We start from the raw sequence: 22,604 nt of genomic DNA on the forward strand, positions 1-22,604 counted from the left end.
TGTTTATAGGAACTCCATTCCTTTCAACTCTGATCAGTATATTATTTCATGTACTTCAGTTTTTAAAAATATTTTATTTATTTATTTGAGAGAGAAAGAAGAGCGCTTGAGAGCACATGCAGGGGAGCAGTGACAGAGAGAGAAGCAGACTCCCTGCTGAACTGGGAGCCCAACTCAGGGCTTGATCTCAGGACCCCGGGATCATGACCTGAGCCAAAGGCAGATGCTTAACCAACTGAGCCACCCAGGTGCCCCTTATGTATTTCATTTTTTAATGTTATATTTAAACTCTGTGATTAAGGACTTCCTTCAAAATACTACTATTATACAAAGAAAACCAACTGCTCAAATGCCTGAACTCTTTCTTCTCCTTTCTAAGATCTACCAGTCAACATCTTATACACATCTCCGGAGGACTCTGTTCTTACCTGACATTCCATTGTCAGATATACTCTTCCACTAGCACCACCTCAGTAAGTATTATCAGTTACTTTTAATCAGGGCTAAAATGATTCCCAATTGCTATGTATTGAAAAACCAAGAACCTTACATTCTAATTAAAGACTCCTTCACAAATCATCTCCCTTGCCTGAACTGTGCCATTCCAGATCCTTTATATGTGATCTCAATAGGAAAACATATTTAAATTTCCTTTCATTAGTTTATTAAATTTCTAAGGGTTGCTTCCATTTTTCCTCTCCTGAGACAGTCACCTCCATTTATAGAACTCAGTTACTAAAAGTCCACATCTTTTCATCAATCTAACTGATTGATAGATAGATTTAGATAGATAGATAGATGATAGATAGATAGATAGATAGATAGATAGATAGATAGATAGATAGATAGATAAAATGAGAAATAATTATTCCTAATTTTCCCTGGCTTAAACATGTCAAATTTGGGACACCTGAGTGGCTCAGTGGTTGAGCGCCTGCGTTTGGCTCAGGTTGTGATCCTGGTGTCTGGCGATAGAGTCCTACCTACATCAGGTTCCTGCATGGAGCCTGCTTCTCCCTCTGCCTATGTCTCTGCCTCTGTGTGTCTCTCATGAATAAATAAATAGAATCATAGATAGATAGATAGATAGATAGATAGATAGATAGATAGATAGATAGATGATAGATAGATCGAACAGAATTCAGTATTACAAAACAAATGAAAACTTGTTAGGTTTCAGAGTTATCCATATCCCTGTCTGCTTGTAGCAACACTGATGTAAATACTTCTAAGAGGCTCAGGGTAATTTCTGAACTTCTTTGATTTTTTATTGAGAATCATTCCAAAGAAAATGGGCCACCTTAAAATGTATCACACTCTTCACTTCATTATTGTACTCCTCTGAGTCTGTTCTTTGAACATAGTCTACCATACCTAATTCTGTTTATACCCTTTCCTCAAATGAAATTCCTTCATGAAGCCATCAATATTTGCTACTATTCTTACCACTTCAAAACTCCTTCAACACATATCTTAGCACAGCTTGAAATGTAAACCAGAAGTGTACGACTATATTGGATGAATAATAACATATGTGCCAGCTGTTCGGGGGGGCAAGGGTGTTCTATGACTAAGCTCTAATATACCAATAAATCACTTGTTTCCTTAATTTAATTATATATACCTCACCACTATCACACATAGATGGATAATATTATAAAGAATTACCAGATGTTTCTTGGAGTCCTTTTAACAAACATTAACTCAAAATAAAATTAAGAAAGATAAGCCCCTTGTTATCTGATAATTTAAATATACACAGCTACTTCAAAAGTCAACTTTGAGAAAAAGTGAAAAATTTTTTAAAAAGCTATGATGAACACTTTAAGCACAAATTTTTGTTCATAAACATTTATAAGTTAGGTACAACTTTTAGTTTTGTGTTAAGTAAATGTATAGAGGATTTTCTCAAGAAGCAGAAGCACAAATATGTCTATGATTTTTAAAAATATATAAAAGTTTAATGGTAACCAAGTACACGATGCATATACACAAACACACACAAGATTTAACCAAAGACGACTGAAAGACACAAGCCTAATTAGTTTAAAATGTTTGTTTTAATTATTGAAAGTTATTTTCTGCTGTAACAGAGAAATCACTACCTTGTAATAAATTGCTTTACCACTTAAATCATCTCTTCAGCACAACACTAAAAGAATCAAAAAATGAAATTGATTGCTTGTATATTTAATTTAAATATGCTATCAACCTAAAAAAATATATGAATAAGATAAACAACACATTTCAAAATCACTGAAATTTAACAAATGATGGCTGTACTTAAAACTGGATATTTAAAAATGTAATTATGCAACTATATCACACATTAAGCTAACAATTATTGTATTTGTGACAGTCCTCAGGATTTATGAAATGATTTTTAAAAATTTTAGCTATATTAACAACCATCCACTGCTATTATTAACTTAATCCATAATCTATCATATATAATCATATCCTCCTGGAATATTTGCTGTAGCTCGAATAAGATTTCTCCAGTTTCCAATGAACATGTAACTTTTTGATAAATTCACTAAAGAATGAAGATTAGCTTAATTTTATACTAACTCCTGGACATAATTACAGTAGAGAATAGATATCTACCTTCTAGAACTGTTATTTTCCAAGTAGATTTTATAAATAATTCAAGAATCCTCCAGTGAGAGATACAAAACATTCTTGAACTAGAAGTAGAGACCAAGGTCAACAATGACCTCCACGTTGTTAATTCTGTTATATCACCTTATACAGACTCTCAGAAACATCTGACATAGGTTTACAGTCAATTCTTCTGGAAATACTGCCTTCTGTAGGCTGATCCACCACCTCTTAGTTTTTCTCCCACACAGCTAGCTATTTTTTCTCATATCCTTCTAACTGGTCTCTCCTCCCTACCTAATCTCTGAACATCACAAGGCCTAAGGGCCTCAAGGTCCTTTATCTACACTCAATCTTCTTACCAAGTATCATGGCTTTAAGTACAATTATATTCCGATGACTCTATAACTTCAGCTCTCATCTCCGTAAGTTCTTTTATCCAACTGCCTCCTGAACAAGTTCCCTTGAATGCTAATAGGTATGAAACAGAATTCATGACTTTTCACTACAAATCAGTCTTCCTTGTAAATACAAATGACACCACTCACTGTTCTCCCAGTTGTTCATCATTCTCTTTTTCTCACACCCTCCATCAATCCATCAGCAGGACCAATTTTAAAACACCCCAACTCAGTTCACTTCTCACCTGTGGTTATATTTCCTATAGACGCCTGTTTCTTTAAGGATGAAAAGAAATTGGTTACAGCACCTATACACACAGAAAGGCTGATTGAAAGTGTATACAGGAAACCAGCTAAGATGATTGCTTAGAAGTACCCTACATACAATCACAGAAGAGAATTAAAAACCTGAGAGAAAAGAGTAAAAGAAGCTATGACAGAGTAAAGAGTCCATTTAGAAGCAACTGCACTCCATAAATCTGTACCATCTCATCTACCTTTACCATTTGTGTGACTGAATCTCCCATTATGAGAAAAAGAACAATATGGGAGAAAAAAAAATTTTGGCAAACATTTCTTATTATTTTAGTAGCATCTTCAAATAGCATGTGCTATGAAAAATGGAATATGAATTTAAAAACTAAAAGAGAGGCAATATGAATAGAATTAAGTTGCTACATACTGTACAGAGATCCTTATACTGCAGCTTTTGGAATTTTGTATCTGTGTTTCCTGAACATAGCTCCACATAACCAAGAACAACTTGAAATACAGTATTATGAATGGCTTGAGTAAAGTGCATGTGAAGTTGATCCATTGCTGTCTGTGGAAAGAAAAAACACACACAACATAATTTTATGTTATTAAAATAGGTAAATTTCAATGGATTTGAAAAATACAGGAAAAATCTTTATCAATTATAGATACAGCACAAATCAATACTATTCATTAAATTATAATTGTACTGTTATTTGCAAATAATCCCTTCAAATAACCACATTATATCCCTAAAAATAAATCTTCATGGTGAACACTGGTCTGTTGCTTTGTGTTTATGACTGGTACCCATCCTGCCCTTTTCTAGACATGTCATGCATAATCACATCTTTGGAACCCCTCTGCCATCATTCTCTTACATTGTTCAGGATGTTTCTCAATGGTTACCTTCTCAGAGAACCCTTTCCTAACTATCCTATATAAATAAGTATTTTTTATGACTTGATCCACTTACCTGGTATGTATTTCTTTATAGCACTTATTGCAACCCAACCTCTTGTCCATTTCTTTCTTTTTTTTTTTTTAAGATTTTATTTACTTATTCATGAGAGAAACAGAGAGAGGCAGAGACACAGGCAGAGGGATAAGCAGGCTCCATGTAGGAAGCCCAACGTGGGATTCGATCCCAGGTCTCCAGGATCACACCCTGGGCCAAAGGCGGTGCTAAACCGCTGAGCCACCCCGGCTGCCCCATTTATTTCTTTAACGTTTGCTTCCCTTACTAGAAGATAAGATAGATGAGGGCCCATATTGAGGTGCCTGGAGCAAGGCACACATTAGGTGATAATAAATATTTAATAAGTATAAGAATTAGTCTAATAAAGGTAATTAGAAGTTACAATCATATTCTCAAGGGTCCTTAAACATGTCCAAAATGACCAAGAGTCTATCTTCTTGTAATTTTTCCAGGCAACAAATTTCTTTATTCAGTTTTTAAAAGTAAACGAAGTTTCAATGGTTTGGTAAATTCTTAGATCTCCTTCTAAGGTAGGAGACCATTTAAAGGAAGAAAACATTTACATCTATCCTGTTTAGCTGTTTTATAGATAAATGTATAATCCTGTATATGCAGAAGGTATACTTAACTTTCAAACAGTGACACTTGTGGCAAATTTTTCAAGGAAAGGAAGCCCTTGAGCAGTAAGAGTAGGTAAACCTATACAACATGGGAATAGTGAGGACATTTGGAGAATAAGAGAATCCTTTGAAAAATCTGATAAATGAAATGGACCTTTTTTATAAATAAACATACACAATATACACAAGCTGACCTATCACTTGGAGGAAAACATGCCGGCCTATCTAGGAACCATGAAGCTTCAAATTAAGAAATTCTCACCGAGGACCAAGAGCTGAGGTAAAAACGTACACATCCTCTCCAAAATGAATCCTCATCTAATACACTTAAAAAAAAAAAAAAAAAAAAAAAAACCTACCTAAAAGTGTGAAATTATTAAACCTGACAAACACTTCATAGCTCAAAACAAACTTCTGTAATGTGTCAATCACAGTCCATATACTGAGACTATGTGAATCTATATTAATATGGCATTAAAATGTACTTTGTTAAATGAAACTTTTTAAGGATGCTACATTAGTAATACTCAGATCTGAGCATTCATAAAGATCAACAGATTCCCAATTAAAAAAAAAAAAGCAAACATTCTTTCAAAACTAACCTGTGTTTTTCCAAGAAGTCGATAAGCTTGTTGAACCTTAGTGTAATGGTTAATGTCAAAATTCTTACAGATTTTGGAAAGAGCTACATCCAACTGTTCCTATGGAATTAAGAGAGAAGGCAAGTGGCAGTTAAGGAATTATGTATTCAAGGCAATGAGAAGAAACTGTTGAGACTAATTTGTCACTTTTAATTAATATCTAAAGACATTTACTCTCACACTAGACTTAACAGTCAAAAACAAATTTAAATAAAAATAGATTATAATTCTCATGTATTACCAACTATAATCAGATTTACTAAGATGTTATTAATATATGAGTATCTAAAGACCCATGCCTGTGTTTCAAGGGACACAGAATAATAGTTACTAATGGAATTTTATTTTTTATTTTTACTTTATGTTTCCTCAAGCATCTGCTAAAATCTTACAACTATATGAACTGAATTTGTAGGACTACTAAAAAATAATAATAGCCCTTCTATAATCACTGAAAAGTAATTCACAATGATACTACATTGACCTTATATGTCTAAGTGCATATGCACCAACTTTGTTTAAGGATTTCTATTTCAACTATTTCATTTCAAAATAATGATTCTCTACATAAGCACCAACTTTGTTTAAGGATTTCTATTTCAACTATTTCATTTCAAAATAATGATTCTCTACATAAGCACAGAATAATATTGTATATTGAGAATAAAGAAGTACTGAGCTTTCAAAAGAAAGTCTTCAATATTCAAGTGTTTATTTACTTAAGGGATTTTCAAAGCATTATCTTTATCAAATAAATTGTCATTCTCACAATCAGTAAATAATTGCATTTATGATGAAAAACTACTTTCACAAAAGGTCATTTGAAAGTCCAACTTCAATTTTTATAAGTATTCTCATCTAGAAAATTATAAAATATTAGAAAATAACAAATAATTCTTATTACATTTATTAGAATTAATACTCTGCTTTTCAAAGATTGCCAAGGAAAGAGATGAACTGTGAATAAATGCAGGAGGAAAGCAAGACTTCCTGCTCATAATGACATATCTTTTCCTTTCCATTTATTAGAAGGTTTAGGAATTTAGGAAGGTTCATTGGCCAAGAATCATTTTTAAACAAATTAGCTCACTGAACTAAAAAAGTTAATAATCAAAAAATAATCAATACATGGTAAATGTTTTGGCTATAATTTACATGAAAATATATGTATGACTAACAGTTTGGGGATCTTTCTGGATATGGTGTTTTTAGAAACAAAATGCCATTTTCAGATCGCATAACTCCAAAAGTATTACTGAGTTTATAAGTAGATTAACATTAACTTGACCATGCACAGATATCCCAAATAAAAAACAATAAAGTGCTGTGATCTATAACACTAGTGATAACACAAAAATCAAAACATAAGACGCATATGTACTTTTCAAAAACCTCTGAAAAGAGAAAACCATTTTAACTTATGATGTAATTAATCCTTCTTACCTCAATTTGTTCTAAAGTATCTTGAAGCTTTGAATTCAATTCACTATCAAATAAAACAGAGTTAGATGTGACTATCTTTAAGGACAAACTAAGGGATATATATATATATATATATATATATATATATATATATATATATACATATATATACTAGCTGAATAAAAAATTCATAAATTCACAAATAGTATGAACAGTAAAATATGCTGATCCTACAGACAGTGCAATAAAGCAAGAAAAATGAAAGGAAAAGAATTAGAAAAGAATAAGAGTCATTACTAGAAGCAAAATTGTATAGGTAGAAACTCTGAAAGAATCTATAGATAAAAACTAAGAATTCAAGAATTCAAAATTGATAGCAAGTTTTAAAGATTAAAAAGTATAATATAGATAAAAAGTACAATTTCAAAAGTAAAATCAATTTCTACATACTAAGAACAAAAAATTAGAGGACGAATATTTTTAAGATGTCATTTAAAAAAAAATCAAATACCAAGGAATAAATCTAATTTAAAATATACAATACAAAATTGAGCTAAAACAAGACATAAATATATGAAGATATATACCATTTAAATAAACTATAACCTGTAATATCATTGATATCAGTTCTCGTCAAAATGATCTTCTAGAATAACTGAAATTTTAATTAAAATTCTGGCCAGTTTTGCTTTGTATGTGTATATGAAAACTGTCAAGCTGCTTCTAAAATTTATGTCGAAACTCAAATGGTTAAGAATAGGTAGGAATATCTGAAAAACAATGTTGGTGGACATATACTAAAATAGATAGCATGGTACAAACAGAAGAATACACAAACAGATCAACATAACAAGAATAAAAATAAAATGCAAAATGCCTGAACAGATACTTGACAAAGGAGATATCTGATTGGCCAGTAAATATATACTAGGTACTCCAACTGGGCATTCAAAAAATGCAAACTGAAACTACAAGAAGACATAACAAACAATCAGAATGGCTAAAAATATTTTTTAAAAATTAAAAAAAAAGGACTTCAACAAATGTTGGCAAGGATGCAGGACAAATGAAACACTGAATTCAAAGTTGGAGGAAGGGGAAATTGATACAACCTCTGAAAAACTCTAACACTGAAACTCAATATATATTTATTCTACATTCCAGGAGTCTTAGATACATATCTTACAGAAATGCATACACAACTCTTGCAGCATTACTTGTAACAGGCAAAACTTAAAGAAACACAATTGTTTATGAACAATTAAATGAAGTGTGACATATTTATATGATGAAACACTATAGCAATGAAAATGTATCACCTGAACCTCAAAAACATATTGGACAAAAGAAGTCTACTATCGGGGATCCCTGGGTGGCGCAGCAGTTTAGCGCCTGTCTTTGGCCCAGGGCGTGATCCTGGAGACCCGGGATCGAGTCCCACATTGGGCCCCCTGCATGGAGCCCGCTTCTCCCTCTGCCCGTGTCTCTGCCTCTCTCTCTCTCTCTCTCTCTCAGTGTGTGACTATCATAATAAATAAATAAAAATCTTAAAAAAAAAAAAACCAAAATTTAGAAAAAAAAAAAAAGAAGTCTACTATATAGAAGTCAGTATATGATACCACTTATATGGTGTTCAAACCAGGCAAAACTAACTTGGTGACAGAAGCTACAACAGGGGTTATCTTGGAAGAAAAATGACTGGGATTGGGCATGAAGGAAGTTTCTGGGATAACAGAAATGTTCTATTTGCATTTCTGGGTTATAATTACACAACTATGTTCACTTTGAAAAATGTACTTAGTTGTTGAATCTGCCTTTGTTCCCTTTAATTTCCCTAGGTCAGTTAAAAAAATTAAAAACTAGAACCAATATTATTTGAATTATAGTATCTAATTACTAGAAAGGACCTGTGATAGCTAACAAAATAAATACAATCAAGAGAAAATATTCTAACAACAAAATTAAAACAAACTAAAACCAAATAGAACAAGTGAAAAGTATAATTATACCAGGTATTTTTTACAACTGTTTATAAACTTGACACTCAAGGTCCTAGCAGCCAAAACAAACAGGAAGGGTCCAACATAATTCAGTATCCATAATATCAAAACATACCAGCACTCAAGGGATAAACAAAACAAAAAAGCCCAAGGAAACAAAAATCACTTTCGTTGGCATTGAAGTTCTGGGAGAATATTTTACCAGAGTCCTAGAAAAGGGTACAATGACTTTTTATCTCCTAATGCACAACACCCTTGACAATAGTCTTATAAAATATATAATGATGGATTCATGGATTCCTTGCATTTGCTTCTTACAAACCCTTTAATGCAAGCTAAGGAAATATCATCCCTCTGGTGTTATTTCATGTAGATACATGTAGATACAGATGTAGATACATAAAAAGCAATGTATCAGAAAAGTAAAACTAATAATACAAGTAATCCATTTTTTGATGGTCTCAGTGATATATGCCCAAACTATGTTGGAATTAGACAATTTGCTACAAATACTATTTATCATAAGCACACTTTTGATTAAGGTTGAGAATTGGAGACTACTCTAGTAAAAACTGAGAGTAAACAAAAGTATGAAGTTTGACAATCAACAGTGTCGGGTTGATATCTTATCGGAAAAATTAAGGTATCTCAGGGTTTATGCCTGAAAAATAGCCACAGCCACAGATAGAGGTTAAGGGAATACTTGTAGGCAGAACTGAGATTTTCCTTTAAAAAAATTTTAAAAACCTAAAAAAGATTCTGGGATAATTTCTGTTCAAAGAACAATGGATGAATGATTGAAGAATGAGAATGAGACTTAAAGGCCCCAAAATAATATACCAAAAATGATAGTCATGATAAGTACTTTGGCACTTAGAAAGAATTAAAACATTCCTCACCTCCACCTCTTTCCCCCAAAATAGTATCTTCTCCTGCAGTTGTTCTTTCTCCCACCTTCTCCCTCTTTTTTTTTTTTAATTTTTATTTATTTATGATAGTCACAGAGAGAGAGAGAGAGAGAGAGAGAGAGAGGCAGAGACAAAGGCAGAGGGAGAAGCAGGCTCCATGCACCGGGAGCCCGATGTGGGATTCGATCCCGGATCTCCAGGATCGCGCCCTGGGCCAAAGGCAGGCACCAAACCGCTGCGCCACCCAGGGATCCCCCCTTCTCCCTCTTTTGATTCACATCATCACCACCCATTCGATATAAGCTGGAAAACTCTGTGTCATCTTTAATTCTTCCCTCTCTTCATGTGTTAACTGGTAATCAAATCTGACAGTTCTACCCTTTCAGTATTTCTCATATCTACCTATGCTTCTTTCTCAACTGTGTGTCCTAACTCAAGCATTAGTACCTTTTGCTTGAATTATCTTAATGGCCTCCTAATGAATCTTGCACAACACCCACACCCACCCTTCAATCCATCAGCCATTTATTTGACAAACACCATCAACCTACTATATACCAAACATTGTGTAACATCTTCCAAAAAGCTCTCAGGGATAACTCTGAGCAGGGTCTTCATTTCAGATTGGATTTGGTCAATATTCTGTTTGACCCGGCAGACATAGTTTTCCCCAACTTATATGTGAAAGGCTTCAGTCAGGCCTGACTAGTTCTGTGGGCCTGACCATTTCCTGCTATCTAATATCTGTCAGCTTCATATAATTTACCTGCCTGGAAAAAAAAAAAAAAAAGTTACCTGCCTGGTCCCTAAAGACATCTGAGTTTCCAGCTCTTAATGAAAGCAGAAATAAATTCGTATTATTCCACTGCTTTAAAACCTTTGGTGGCTCCCCCCAATAAACCAAAGGTAAAGCCCCAAATTAGTACAGCATCAAGATTCTTAACAATGACATGAAATACTACCTTCCAAGCAAAGGCAGACACTCAGCTGCTGAGCCATGGTGTCCCTTTACATTAACTAATACCCAGGGTACAGAATCATTTTAACCATAAATAATATAGGCAGTAAAACCATCCAGATTCATGATAATTTTATAAACAGTAAAACCTATTTTTTTCAATTGAGGAGTTGAAGAAATCATTACTCTCAACTGTGAGAGTGCCTACATTTTCGTCATCTAGACTAGATGCAATTCCCCTAACAACCCCAGACCTCACACACTCTGTTCTTGTATATAAGGTTCATGAGAACCAGAACATATTTTCTCCATTTCTTACTCGCAAATGTCCATCTGTATTTTCAGGTCCATCCTAATGTCATCTTTTCTGGGAAGTCTTCCCCTGTAGACTGTTCCGCTCAGTTTCACAATGCTCTGTTTCCAGCATCCCAAATATCTGTGACCGTCTCCCTAAGCAGACTGGCTTATTCTCCAAGATTCCCCAGGACTAACTAAACTCACTGTCTGACTCACTGCTGAGTCAAATTTGCACTTTAAACAAAAAGGGTAAAATTTTCCCATCACATTCCTTTAGCTCCTATTTTCTACCTCAATAAATAAAACTACAGAGATAGAAAAAGAGAAAGAAGAATGTTTTAGAAGAAAAAGAACTTTCCTAAACTGGGTCTACAAGTGCCTTAACAAGAGGAAAAGACAGTTAAGCAGAACTAAAGCAGTTCTACTCCTCTATCATATAGGGCTGAGAAGTTCACCGAAGGCTGAAGATAGAGATACAGATATAGAAAGGCAAGAATACCTGGATTAATAAGTAAGTTAGAACTGGTAAGCATATTCCAACAGGAAGTATCTTGAGTTTGGTGAAAAAGAAATATATCTAAGCTTACTCACAGTTGAGAGTAATGGTTTCTTCAACTTAATTGAAAAAAATAGTTTTTATAAAACTATTTTTATAGTAAATAATATAAATTTTATAGTATTTATAAAATTATCACAAATCTGGATAGTTTTACTGCCTGTATTATTTATGGTTAAAATGATTCTATACCCTATGTATTAAGAGTTAATGTAAAGGGACACCGTGGCTCCGCGGCTGAGTGTCTGCCTTTGGCTTGGGACATGACCCCAGGGTCCAGTATTGAGTCCCACATCAGGCTCCTTGCAGAGAGCCTTCTTCTCCCTCTACCTATGGCTCTGCTTCTTTCTCTGTGTCTCTCATGAGTAAATAAATAAAATCTTTAAAAAAAAAAAAAGTTAATGTAAACATGGCAATGTAAAGAGCATGTATAACACTTTAAATATAAAATCTATAAATCAAACATTTGGGCTTTAAAATGCTTTCAAGAGGCACCTGGGTGGCTCACTTGGTTAAGTATTCCACTCTTGATCTTTGCTCAGGTCATGATTTCAGGGTTGTAAGATCAAGCCCTGTGTCAGACTCCACACTGGGTGTGGAGCCTGCTTATGATTCTCTCACCCTCTCCCAGTGCCCCTCCCCCACCTCTTTCTCCACCCTCCCACTAAAAAAAATGCTTTCAAAATCTACAACTGCATTTTGACGAGTTACCACTAATTGAAAATACATATATAAAAATTATATGATTAAGGAGTATATATACTGACTATATAGCCTTCAAAGAAACCTTTAGCCATCATTTAGAGCAACACAAATTCAAGGCATTTCAGTCAGTTAATCAAAGTATGCTAAAAGGATCTGCTCATAAACATTTGGATAAATAAAAGCTACATTACAGTAAAAAAAATTACCAGTTCTAAGATTGAAGGCTAAAAGCTGCTAAAGGCTATTTGCAAGCTGAATAGAATTAATCAAACAATTTTGGGGGGCATTTTTTAAAAAAGATTTTATTCATTTATTCATGAGAGACAGAGAGAGACAGAGAGAGAGAGAAGCAAAGACACAGGCAGAGGGAGAAGCAGGCTCCATGCAGGAAGCCCGATGTGGGACTCGATCCCGAATCCAGGGATCACACCCTGAGCCAAAGGCAGAGGCTCAACCGCTGAGCCACCCAGGTGTCCCTAGGGGGCATTTTTAACATCACTATAGAAGATATTACATATAATACATCCATAAATAACTAATATTCTTCTTTTAAATAGCTGATCTAGGACATATACACTCATAAAATGAGTCCTGGAAAGGTTGCATATAAATCAAAATTTTGTACAAATTTGACCATATAGGAAGACAACATGGTATAGAGATAATTAACATCTTAATGATCTTTCCCTGGTCTGTTATTAATGAGTCATGTGATTTAAGTCTCTTAATATTCCTGGGCATAAGTTTCCTATACAAAAGAGTGCTAGATCCAAAGGGTCACTTCCCACTCTAAATTTTCAAGATTCTATTATATGCTAAATATCAGTTACCCAATTACTACACTTTGTATATGATTCAATAGAGTGCTAAAACTTATGACATTATCTTAAGTAAAATTTATACTCCCAAGTTTATACTATATGTTAATTGACCCTGGATATTGCAGGTATTTAGATCAGAGATCTATTCCAGTGGTTTCAATCTAGGCACAGCTAGCAGAGAGTTTATTAACATACTTCAGAGAAAACCTGACTTTCAAACACTTTGAAGCTAGACCAACAACGGTGAGATACCATCAAGGGTCCACATGGTCCTTCTAACCACTAATAGACTATAAAAGAACTCCTAAGATCACTCTGAATCTACCCAGAGTTCTGTTCCTACTCTGCTCAGAAATCAGAGTCCACTACTTAATACTACAGATGTTCAAAACATTTTCAAACTTTATGAATTATAATTCAAGAGCAGAGTATCAGGCCCAGGAGCCAAATCTAGCCAACAGTCTATATCTCTAAATAAAGTTTTATTGGAACACAGCCACACAAACTTATTTATATTGTCTATGGCTGCTTTCAGGCTGCCAGGGGAGAGCTGAACAGTTGAAGGTGTTGAAGAACAGTTGAAGTAAGGGCACCTCACTGCCCACAAAGCTTAAGATATTTACTATTTGGCTCTTTAAAGACAGTTTGCCCACCCTGTGCTCAAGTTCAGCAGACCTTTCATTTGGTCAGTTAATCAGAGTTAAAACAAAAATATTTCTACGTAGTGTGTGCATATCTGTTTACATGTATAGTGAATGTTTTAACTAAAATTGTATAATGTACTTCATTTACCCATCTCTGATGTAGACCCAAAATCTTCTCACTTGAGTGGAGTTTCAACTTTTGTTTTTATGTGAGCCAAATCACACATAAATTGTCTAAAACTTCAAGTTTCAGTTTCTCTGTGATAAGGTAGGAACTTAAAGATAAATGCAAAACAATCCGTATATCAAATCACATTTAGTTACCGTCTATCCCCCAATTTTTATGAATTGTCTCATCTACTTTCAACAATCTATTTCATTTCATTAGTTTATTTACTTAACATAATTCCAGTAACAAATACAACTGGTAGAAAAAGGTTTGGGGAAAAAATGCAATTAACTCAGCTACTAAAGCAGATTAATAAAAATTGGCCTCCTAAGGCAGAGCTTCTGAAGTACGTAATAGTTACTACATCATTGTATAGCGTAGTAGTGGTTAAAAGCAACAAGCTGGGATCCCTGGGTGGCGCAGTGGTTTAGCGCCTGCCTTTGGCCCAGGGCGTGATCCTGGAGACCCAGGATCGAATCCCACGTCAGGCTCCCGGTGCATGGAGCCTGCTTCTCCCTCTGCCTGTGTCTCTGCCTCTCTCTCTCTCTCTGTGACTATCATAAATAAATAAAAATTAAAAAAAAAAGAAAAAATAAATAAAAGCAACAAGCTCTGCATTCCAAGAGACCTAAGTTTAAAACCTGGCTCTGCCACTTATTTTACAAAGCATCAATTTCCTCATCTATAAAATAGAGACAATAATAATACCTCTGTGGACTATTTTATCAATACCAAATAAGAAAAGGGAAGGGAAGTGATTACTACAGTGCTTGACACAAAGAAAAGTTCAAAAAATGTTAAATATTATCACAACCATCAACACTATCACCACCATCATGATTCAATTTTTAAAAGCTAAAAAATAAAAGCTTTAGTGAAAAAAAACCTAATTAAAATCTAATTTAGAATTACTGTACAGTCAGTCAATGCTGTCAAAGCTAAGTGTCTAGCTGCTATTCACACTCTTATACGTGTCAATATTTCCATTCCTGTAGGAGTATAAGAAGCAAGCCATTCACAGCAGGAACACTTCTGATGGCCTTTTGTTTATATATTCTGTGCTCTTAACTGGCATATTATTCCACAGTCCTGCCTGTTAACTGACTGTTATTATAAGCTCCTAGAGAACAAATGCATTTCAAAAGCTCTTGGTATAACAAGTAACACAGCATCTCATGCAGATAAGGATTAAATAATACTTCATTCTTGTCTCATCATCTAGGAGTAAAGAGTCTGACACAGTTAACTTTCCTAAACAACTGGTGAAATTTCAGAACACCAAATAAAAAGAGAAAAATCCTTAAAATTTCTTAAAAAAAAACAAAAAACACTATTTATAGAGAATAAGAATAGCATCTGACCCTGTCCTACAAGTGAAAGGCTAGAAAACAACTGAGCAATGCATTCCAATTTCTAAGGAAAAAATAATTTTTCTTTCAATCATGAGTATGGATTAAATTAACATCATTTCAAAATATGAAAATTGATCCCCCTCATTTCCCATTTCAAAAAAAATTTTCAAAGAGATAACTGTAACAAAACTTTAACAAAACAAGACAAAGGAACATATTTTTAAAAAAGGAAACATTATAGAAATGACAGCAATTGAGTAGGACCTAAAAAAGGTGAAAAATGGGGCAGCCCAGGTGGCTCAGCGGTTTAGCGACGCCTTCAGCCCAGTGTGTGATCCTGGAGACCAGGGATCAAGTCCCATGTTGGACTCCCTGCATGGAGCCTGCTTCTCCCTCTGCCTGTGTCTCTGCCTCTCTCTCTCTCTCTCTCTCTGCCTCTCTCTTTCTCTCTCTCTCTCTCATGAATAAATAAATAAAATCTTTATAAAAAGGTGAAAAATGTTCAATAAATTAAAACAAACACTAATGGATTTTGATTTTCATGTAGACAAAGGATTACTTTTCTTTTTTTATAAGTCCAATCACTCTACTTAGTCCTGCAGATAATATTTATATAATCATGATTTAGTAAATACAATTTCTATTAGGTTAATTTTTTTTAGAAGTAACCTACTGAGAAAACATCGAAGATTTAATTATAGCTGCAAAAAGAATATAAACGTTATAAACTTGACCAAGTAAAAATAAGTTTCACTAACATATCCTGAAAGACAGAAAAGTAAAAGAAAGTATACCAAATTCCTATCTCTTACTGGTATTTTAATATGAGGAGTAAACAGAGAATCAACAACTATCTACAAACAACTAATAAGCTGCGAAAGTGTCTTACTCCAGCGAGTAGGAAAGAGAATGGTGGGTAAGGCAGAAAGAAACTTCTTTTGTTTAAGACACTTTTGTTTAAATATTATGTTTTGCCATCAGTACATTTTACTTTACATTATTTCAAAATGGTGCAGCATGGGGGCAGGAGACAGAAAAAAAAATTAAAATAGAAGATAAGAAGTGCAGGCAGTTTGTGAATAGCATGCTGTCAATAATTTGGCTGATGCAAATGGCACAATAAGGACTCCAGATCTACTTACGGGTCTAGCTAGCTGGGCTGGTGACCCAGCCAAAACACTTAACCACTCAAACACTATCCCAGGCAAGGTTCCTAGGTTCCCTGAACCCAGATAAAGACAGAGCATGAGGTCTTACTAGAAAGGAATCAAGGGCAACAGAGGAAGTATACATAGTTCCTAGTATTGTTGTATTTTTTTCCATAAAGCTGTGTTCACTATTTTATGATTCAAAGAAGTTTTATAACCTACAATTTGTATTCAACTGCTAAATTCATATTCTGAGGGAAAAAAGGTATTTTGAAGATCATGAGACATTAAATTAAGTGTCTATGCTAAAGTATAGTACTCAACAGATATTCCAGTTCTGGTGGTATATAAACTTTTCAGTGCATAATCCAGAATGCTCTCAGATTCCCTCAAGTAGTTTATTTCAAATGAGATAAAAAACAATAAAGTGGTTTTGACTTTAAAAAATAACTTTTCTTAAAACTACTTTAGATAAGTTTCAAGTGAAAAATAAATTAAACACTTCATTCGCAGACACACTTTAAATAAACACAAGCTGATTCCTATTCCCAGTGAATCCCAAATATATGACTCTGTCAATCAACTCAAGAAATGTCAAATAATGTAAAAATGTTCCCTGTCAGTTATAAAAGTGAACAAAACTGGTGCTACAGTATCTTTTATTAAAGATGTTGAAACACTGTTATCTCAAGGAAAATACAAGGTACTGAAGAGGTACAAGTTTTCTTTCAGTTTTCAATCAACAGGGGGCATCATATTACTTGGTACTTTATGTATTAAACTACCCAGTCATATAACTTGAGACCTACAGTCAAGGGCTGTTTATGAAGAAGGAAATACATGAATTCTGTTTTCCCTGCTCCTAGAATCTTAAAAGTCAGCTCTCAGTTGCCCCATGTAATCTACTCCTAAGACCACAGGATCTCTGCCATCTACCAAAACCCTTATTTCCAATAAAAGAACAATGTTACTAGCAAAGAAAAGAGGAACATATGCTCTACATAGGAAAAATTAAGAAGTGGACAAGCAGGTACGTTGTGCACATGAACCTGCCTAAAAAAAATTTTTTTAAGTTACACCAGAATCCAGAAATGCCCTGCATCAAGGATTGATCTCTTACAGACATTTCTAAAAGGAAAATACTTCATGATTCTCTAGTCATCATCAACAGAAATGAAAATAAATTTAAATGTTAAAGAAATTGAGAATATAAATAGTTGGTAATTAATTACTATTCCTATGATGACCAGACTGTCAAATCATTTTTCACTCTGATTCACACAGGCCCAAGCAAAGATTAAATCTTGCCTTTGGTTAAATTCCACAGCTCTAGGTAAATTAAATGAATTTTTAAAGTGTTGATGAATCATGTCTGAACAGTCCAAACCAGAGAGCTCAAAAGCAGGTTCAGTATTGTACTTAGAAGACAAGAGGAAAAAGAGCAAAAGGGAAAATAAATGCACAAAACCTAAAAAGTACAATCAATTAATAAAACCAGAAAAGGAAGTCAGAATAGAATTCCTTTCATTTTTTGGGTTCAACCTGACCCACATGTCAACTAAGTCTATCACTATATCTTCTATCCCATTACCTACAAGAAGTGAGCTAATTTCTCATGCTCTCCCAAGTAGGAATAAAAGCGTAAAATAAAACAATTATTACTTGAAGTCACCATTATAGATCTTTTCAATTTCTTTTTTTTTTTTTAAGATTTTATTTATTTACTCATGAGGGGCAGAGAGAGAGAAAGAGAGAGGCAGAGACACAGGCAGAGGGAGAAGCAGGCTCCATGCAGGGAGCCCGACGTGGGAATTGATCCCGGATCTCCAGGATCGTGCACTGGGCTGAATGAGGCGCTAGACCGCTGAGCCACCGGGGCTGCCCAGATCTTTTCAATTTCAATCTTTTCACCAGCTTAGATAACTGTAGTTACAGCTCTTCCACATATCTCTATATACATTAATGAGAAAGTACTTAGAAACCACTTCATGCTACCTTTAAAAAGCCCAAATAAAAATTTCATTAAAAAACATTTTGTATAGTTAACTATCATCAACTAAGATAATTACTTTAGCATAGCCAACGTTTCTAATTATTGAGAAAAACCAAAGTGCCAACACATGTCACCCGCTACCTCAATTTCCTGCCATCAACTTTCCACATTCATACTTTCCTATTATAATAGAGGTGACCTTTTCAAAGTCAACTCTACCCCTACAAACCTTAGCATAACATTATATTCTCTATTGTATTTTCAACCTCTCATTTTCCCATAGATTTTCAAATATGCAGATTTCCCCCTCAATTCCACATCTCCCCTCTATAAAATTTCTTCATCCTATACTTAGATGAAATTTATCTCCAAACTGTAATTTAATGCCAAATGAAATACTTTTACTTCAAGTAAATCTGTCCCAAGAAAGTCAGCTATGATTTCTGTTATAAATCCAATAGAGATTTTCAGTCCTCATTTTGCTTGTTATCTCTGCAACAAAGACTTCATCATGATACCCATCATCTCCTATCCACCAACCACCCTCATCCCTTATCTTAGCTAACTCCTATGCCCCTCCTTCAAGTCCTTCTTAGTTCTGACCCTGAAAGTAGTTACATCCCAATACTTCCTCTGTATGCTCAACGCCCATCTCCCTAAAGCTCCATCCCACCATCTCCTATGCTTTCTTCAATCCAAGCCCTTCTTGATAGATTACTTAGATTATCTAGAAAACCAAGGATTTTAACGATTACATTATGTATAGTTCATCACTATTCAACCAATTCCAAAGCAAAGCACCTGGAATATAATAAGCACTCAGTAACGTATAACTGCCTGAATTATGTTTACCCAGTCATATATAAGCTGTTCTCACTGTAACTGATTTATCACTACAAAACAAACTAAATGCGTGCTATGTTTCTTCAGGACCCAGAAGGCCCTTGTTAGAAATTTTCAAATGCATTCCACATATTAGTGCTAATTCTCTATTTACTCAATCTAAAAAATCTAAATAACATAATCAAGTCTTTAATAGTGATAGTCACTCATTGTTACAATGGATAAAAACAAAATATCACTGGAATTATACAACTATGCATTTACTAATCAAATAAAAAGTGTGTTCCTTCAGTATGCATGACCCTGAAGGAAAAAAAATACCATAAATATTTAAATAGCATTCCTAGTGGGAAAATAGATATCTCTTATCCTACATCTTGCAGAGACCCATGATGTGAGAGTATATTAGAAGAAAAAATTTTATTAAAGCTGTATTAATGTTTTGGTCTACCCTAATTCTTTTATTTTTCAGATACTAATAATCAACATCTACAATATGGGTGCATCATGCTCACTATCAGAATTTCCATACAGGAGAGATCGAGGAGCTATCTATGTTCTAGGATAGGTATGAATTTCATTTGAAACTAGATTTTCTTGACAAGCACACGATTTTACTTAGGTTGTATGCTTACTTGAGATGGTTTTACAGGAACGATGGAAATTACACCTGGGGATTGAGCCTCCCCAAGGGACTAACACTAGTAATCCAAAACCTTCATTTGAAGCAGACCAGAAACCCACTAATAAAAACTAATAGCAAAGGCTGCCCTGGCCATTTTTACATTGTATACTTTATAAATAATTAAATAAAAGATATAACACATTAAATACATAATCACTTAAATATGACAAAGATGATTATTACATAAAATTAAACCACACTTAAATTTTCCTAAAGAATTCTTATCAGGGTAAGCCAAACACTTGAACCATGTGGTTCTGAAAAACAAACTGCAGTAACACTCTCAATATTTATAAGCTGGCAGAGTTAAGGAGGAAAAATTCCCAAGAGATGCAAGAGAAACATAAATAGATAAATTTATTCTTCTCTACTACTCTATAAATTGTAAGGAATATGAAAAAAAAGAGTTTTAATGAGGTGAAAAGAAGGGGTATGATTATTAAAGTATCTGATCTTTCATGCCTTAAGAATTATTATTTATAATTTCATTGTACTGCCCATTTATGAACAAGAATGCTGAACTAGAACACAGCACTTAACATTAATTTTCAATGTTTATTAACATTATGTTACACATCTCTTATGTTAAAAACTGACAACAGAGTCAGCTTTACAATTTTTATATTACCTTACCTTATGCAACTATAATGCTTAAAAGTGCTAGCGGCTTTCTGACATTCCAGGCACAACTGAATAGCTCCTGGATAGTCTTCCTCCTTAAGATAACAACAGAAGTCATTAGAAAGGAAACATTTTTCCTAAAGCCTCTAAAGAAACTGAATCTCCATTCATTCTCTATCCAAAAGTTCCAGAACCAGAAAATTTTAATTCCTCTTAAATAAAATTTAGGATACCAATGATAGATAAATAATAAAATATAAAGAGACCAAGCCTAAAACATATACATAGAAAAAAATATTCTGCTCATTCATATACACAGTAACAGCCCTCTAAGACCATGACCATGGAAAAAGCCTACACAAAATAATAAGCTGCTTCACATAGAAGGTGTTCTTTAACTGTTAATATCTTTCAGTGATGTTTATATAAAAATGTTCCAAACCAGTATGAATTCCACTTGTAATCAACACTCAAGAGTTCTACCACCAAGAAATCAACAAATATTTTAAAATACAACCCTGCATGTGCCCATTCTCAACTGATCTTGGAAGCTAAGCAGGGTCAACCCTGGTTATTACTTGGATGGGAGAAAGTGAAATATTCATTAATGCCTTGGAATGTCTTTATCATCTAAGCTGTAATTTAATGCCAAATGAAATTTTTATATGCATTTCTCAAATCTAAGTTTAGAGGTACACAGTGATTACTGAAAATCATAAAAGATTTTTCTTATGGCTCATCTCTATAATTGGACAAATGCACTTCACACCACTGGGGATACTGAGGTGATGACAAAGTACCTACCTGAAGGACCTCAAGTATTATGGGAAATATTATATTATGCTTTATAAAACAAGTACATAGAGAATGTTAAGAAAGCATCAAAAAGAAAACAGATGGCTCACTCAGAAAACCAATTAATATATGAGAGACCAAAAAATATTAAAAAAAAATATATGTGAGACCAAACGTAACTCAAATATGACATATTCCTTAACTCACCCCTATTTGTTTGATACAAAAGATAATTTTATTACTATTTGAGTGCAAATACAATCAACTTCCTGAAGTTAACATTCCCACATTGCTACAAAGTAAATATTTCCCCAGATAAATTTTTCTAAATTAAATATTATGTCAACAGAAAAATGCTCTAGAGCAAATAGCTCTACATGGCTCAAAATGTTCTTTATACCATGTAGCAATTTGAAAAAATGCATATCTGACTGTTTTTCACTACAATTTTTCTATTTAATAGTACTAGGATCACGAAATTTCCAAACTTGGTTTTCTTACCTCAAGCATTTCACTTAAGCGCACATCGGTTCTTTGCTGCGGGGGGAAAAAAAAAAGGTAAAATCCGTTTCAACCATAAAATTAAGTTTTAAATTTTAAATAGTAACCTGTATATACCAATGTTTTTATAGTTCTCAGAGATTTCAGAAGTCCAATCAGCAACTGACGTTTCCTTTGATTTGCAAGAAGGCCTAAACTAGCTTGAGTGAAACCTTCCTTGGCAATATTCAAGTGTCTGCAAAAAAATAGAAGAAATACTTAAATTTTTCTATTATATTAAGAACACTATTCACACAAAACAATTTAGGCAACCGATGAGGTGGTGTCCTCAATTACTCTTAAAATCAGGGATTGTGACTACTATTTGACAAATTTATTCAACAGCTCAATCTCAACCAGCATTACTCAAAGCATGGTGGGTGGACTGGTGCCAATCTTCAAACCATTACTGATCCATCACAAGAAAAGTAAGAAATTGATAATAAGTATTAAAAAACCACTTGGAGCAAAAAATGACATAATAATTTTATGTTTGATGAGTTAATAAAAACAATTGATACTATATTCTCTATGTCTTTGGTTATTTTTTATTTTCTTAGTATTGTTTTTATTGCATTTTACAAAAATAGTCTGAGGTAAGTTGGAACTTAAAAAGAATAAAATCTGATCCTTATACTTTGAGAACCACT

General features: G+C 33.8%; 1 protein-coding gene across 5 annotated transcripts in view; it reads right to left on the bottom strand.

The window, feature by feature from the left end:
- Window positions 1–22,604, bottom strand: part of VPS50 (VPS50 subunit of EARP/GARPII complex) — a 132,825-nt gene that overhangs the window by 82,708 nt on the left and 27,513 nt on the right. For all 5 annotated transcript variants that reach the window (XM_077856945.1, XM_077856944.1, XM_077856942.1 and 2 more), the window contains 6 exons: window positions 22,033–22,150; window positions 21,916–21,951; window positions 20,632–20,714; window positions 6,941–6,983; window positions 5,459–5,557; window positions 3,685–3,825 (listed from right to left, as the gene is read on the bottom strand). In XM_077856945.1, the coding sequence (XP_077713071.1) occupies window positions 3,685–3,825; window positions 5,459–5,557; window positions 6,941–6,983; window positions 20,632–20,714; window positions 21,916–21,951; window positions 22,033–22,150 (520 nt within the window). The remainder of the gene's footprint in view (window positions 1–3,684; window positions 3,826–5,458; window positions 5,558–6,940; window positions 6,984–20,631; window positions 20,715–21,915; window positions 21,952–22,032; window positions 22,151–22,604) is intronic.

Source organism: Canis aureus, chromosome 18, assembly GCF_053574225.1.
Source record: "Canis aureus isolate CA01 chromosome 18, VMU_Caureus_v.1.0, whole genome shotgun sequence".
NCBI classification, from domain to species: Eukaryota; Metazoa; Chordata; class Mammalia; order Carnivora; family Canidae; genus Canis; species Canis aureus.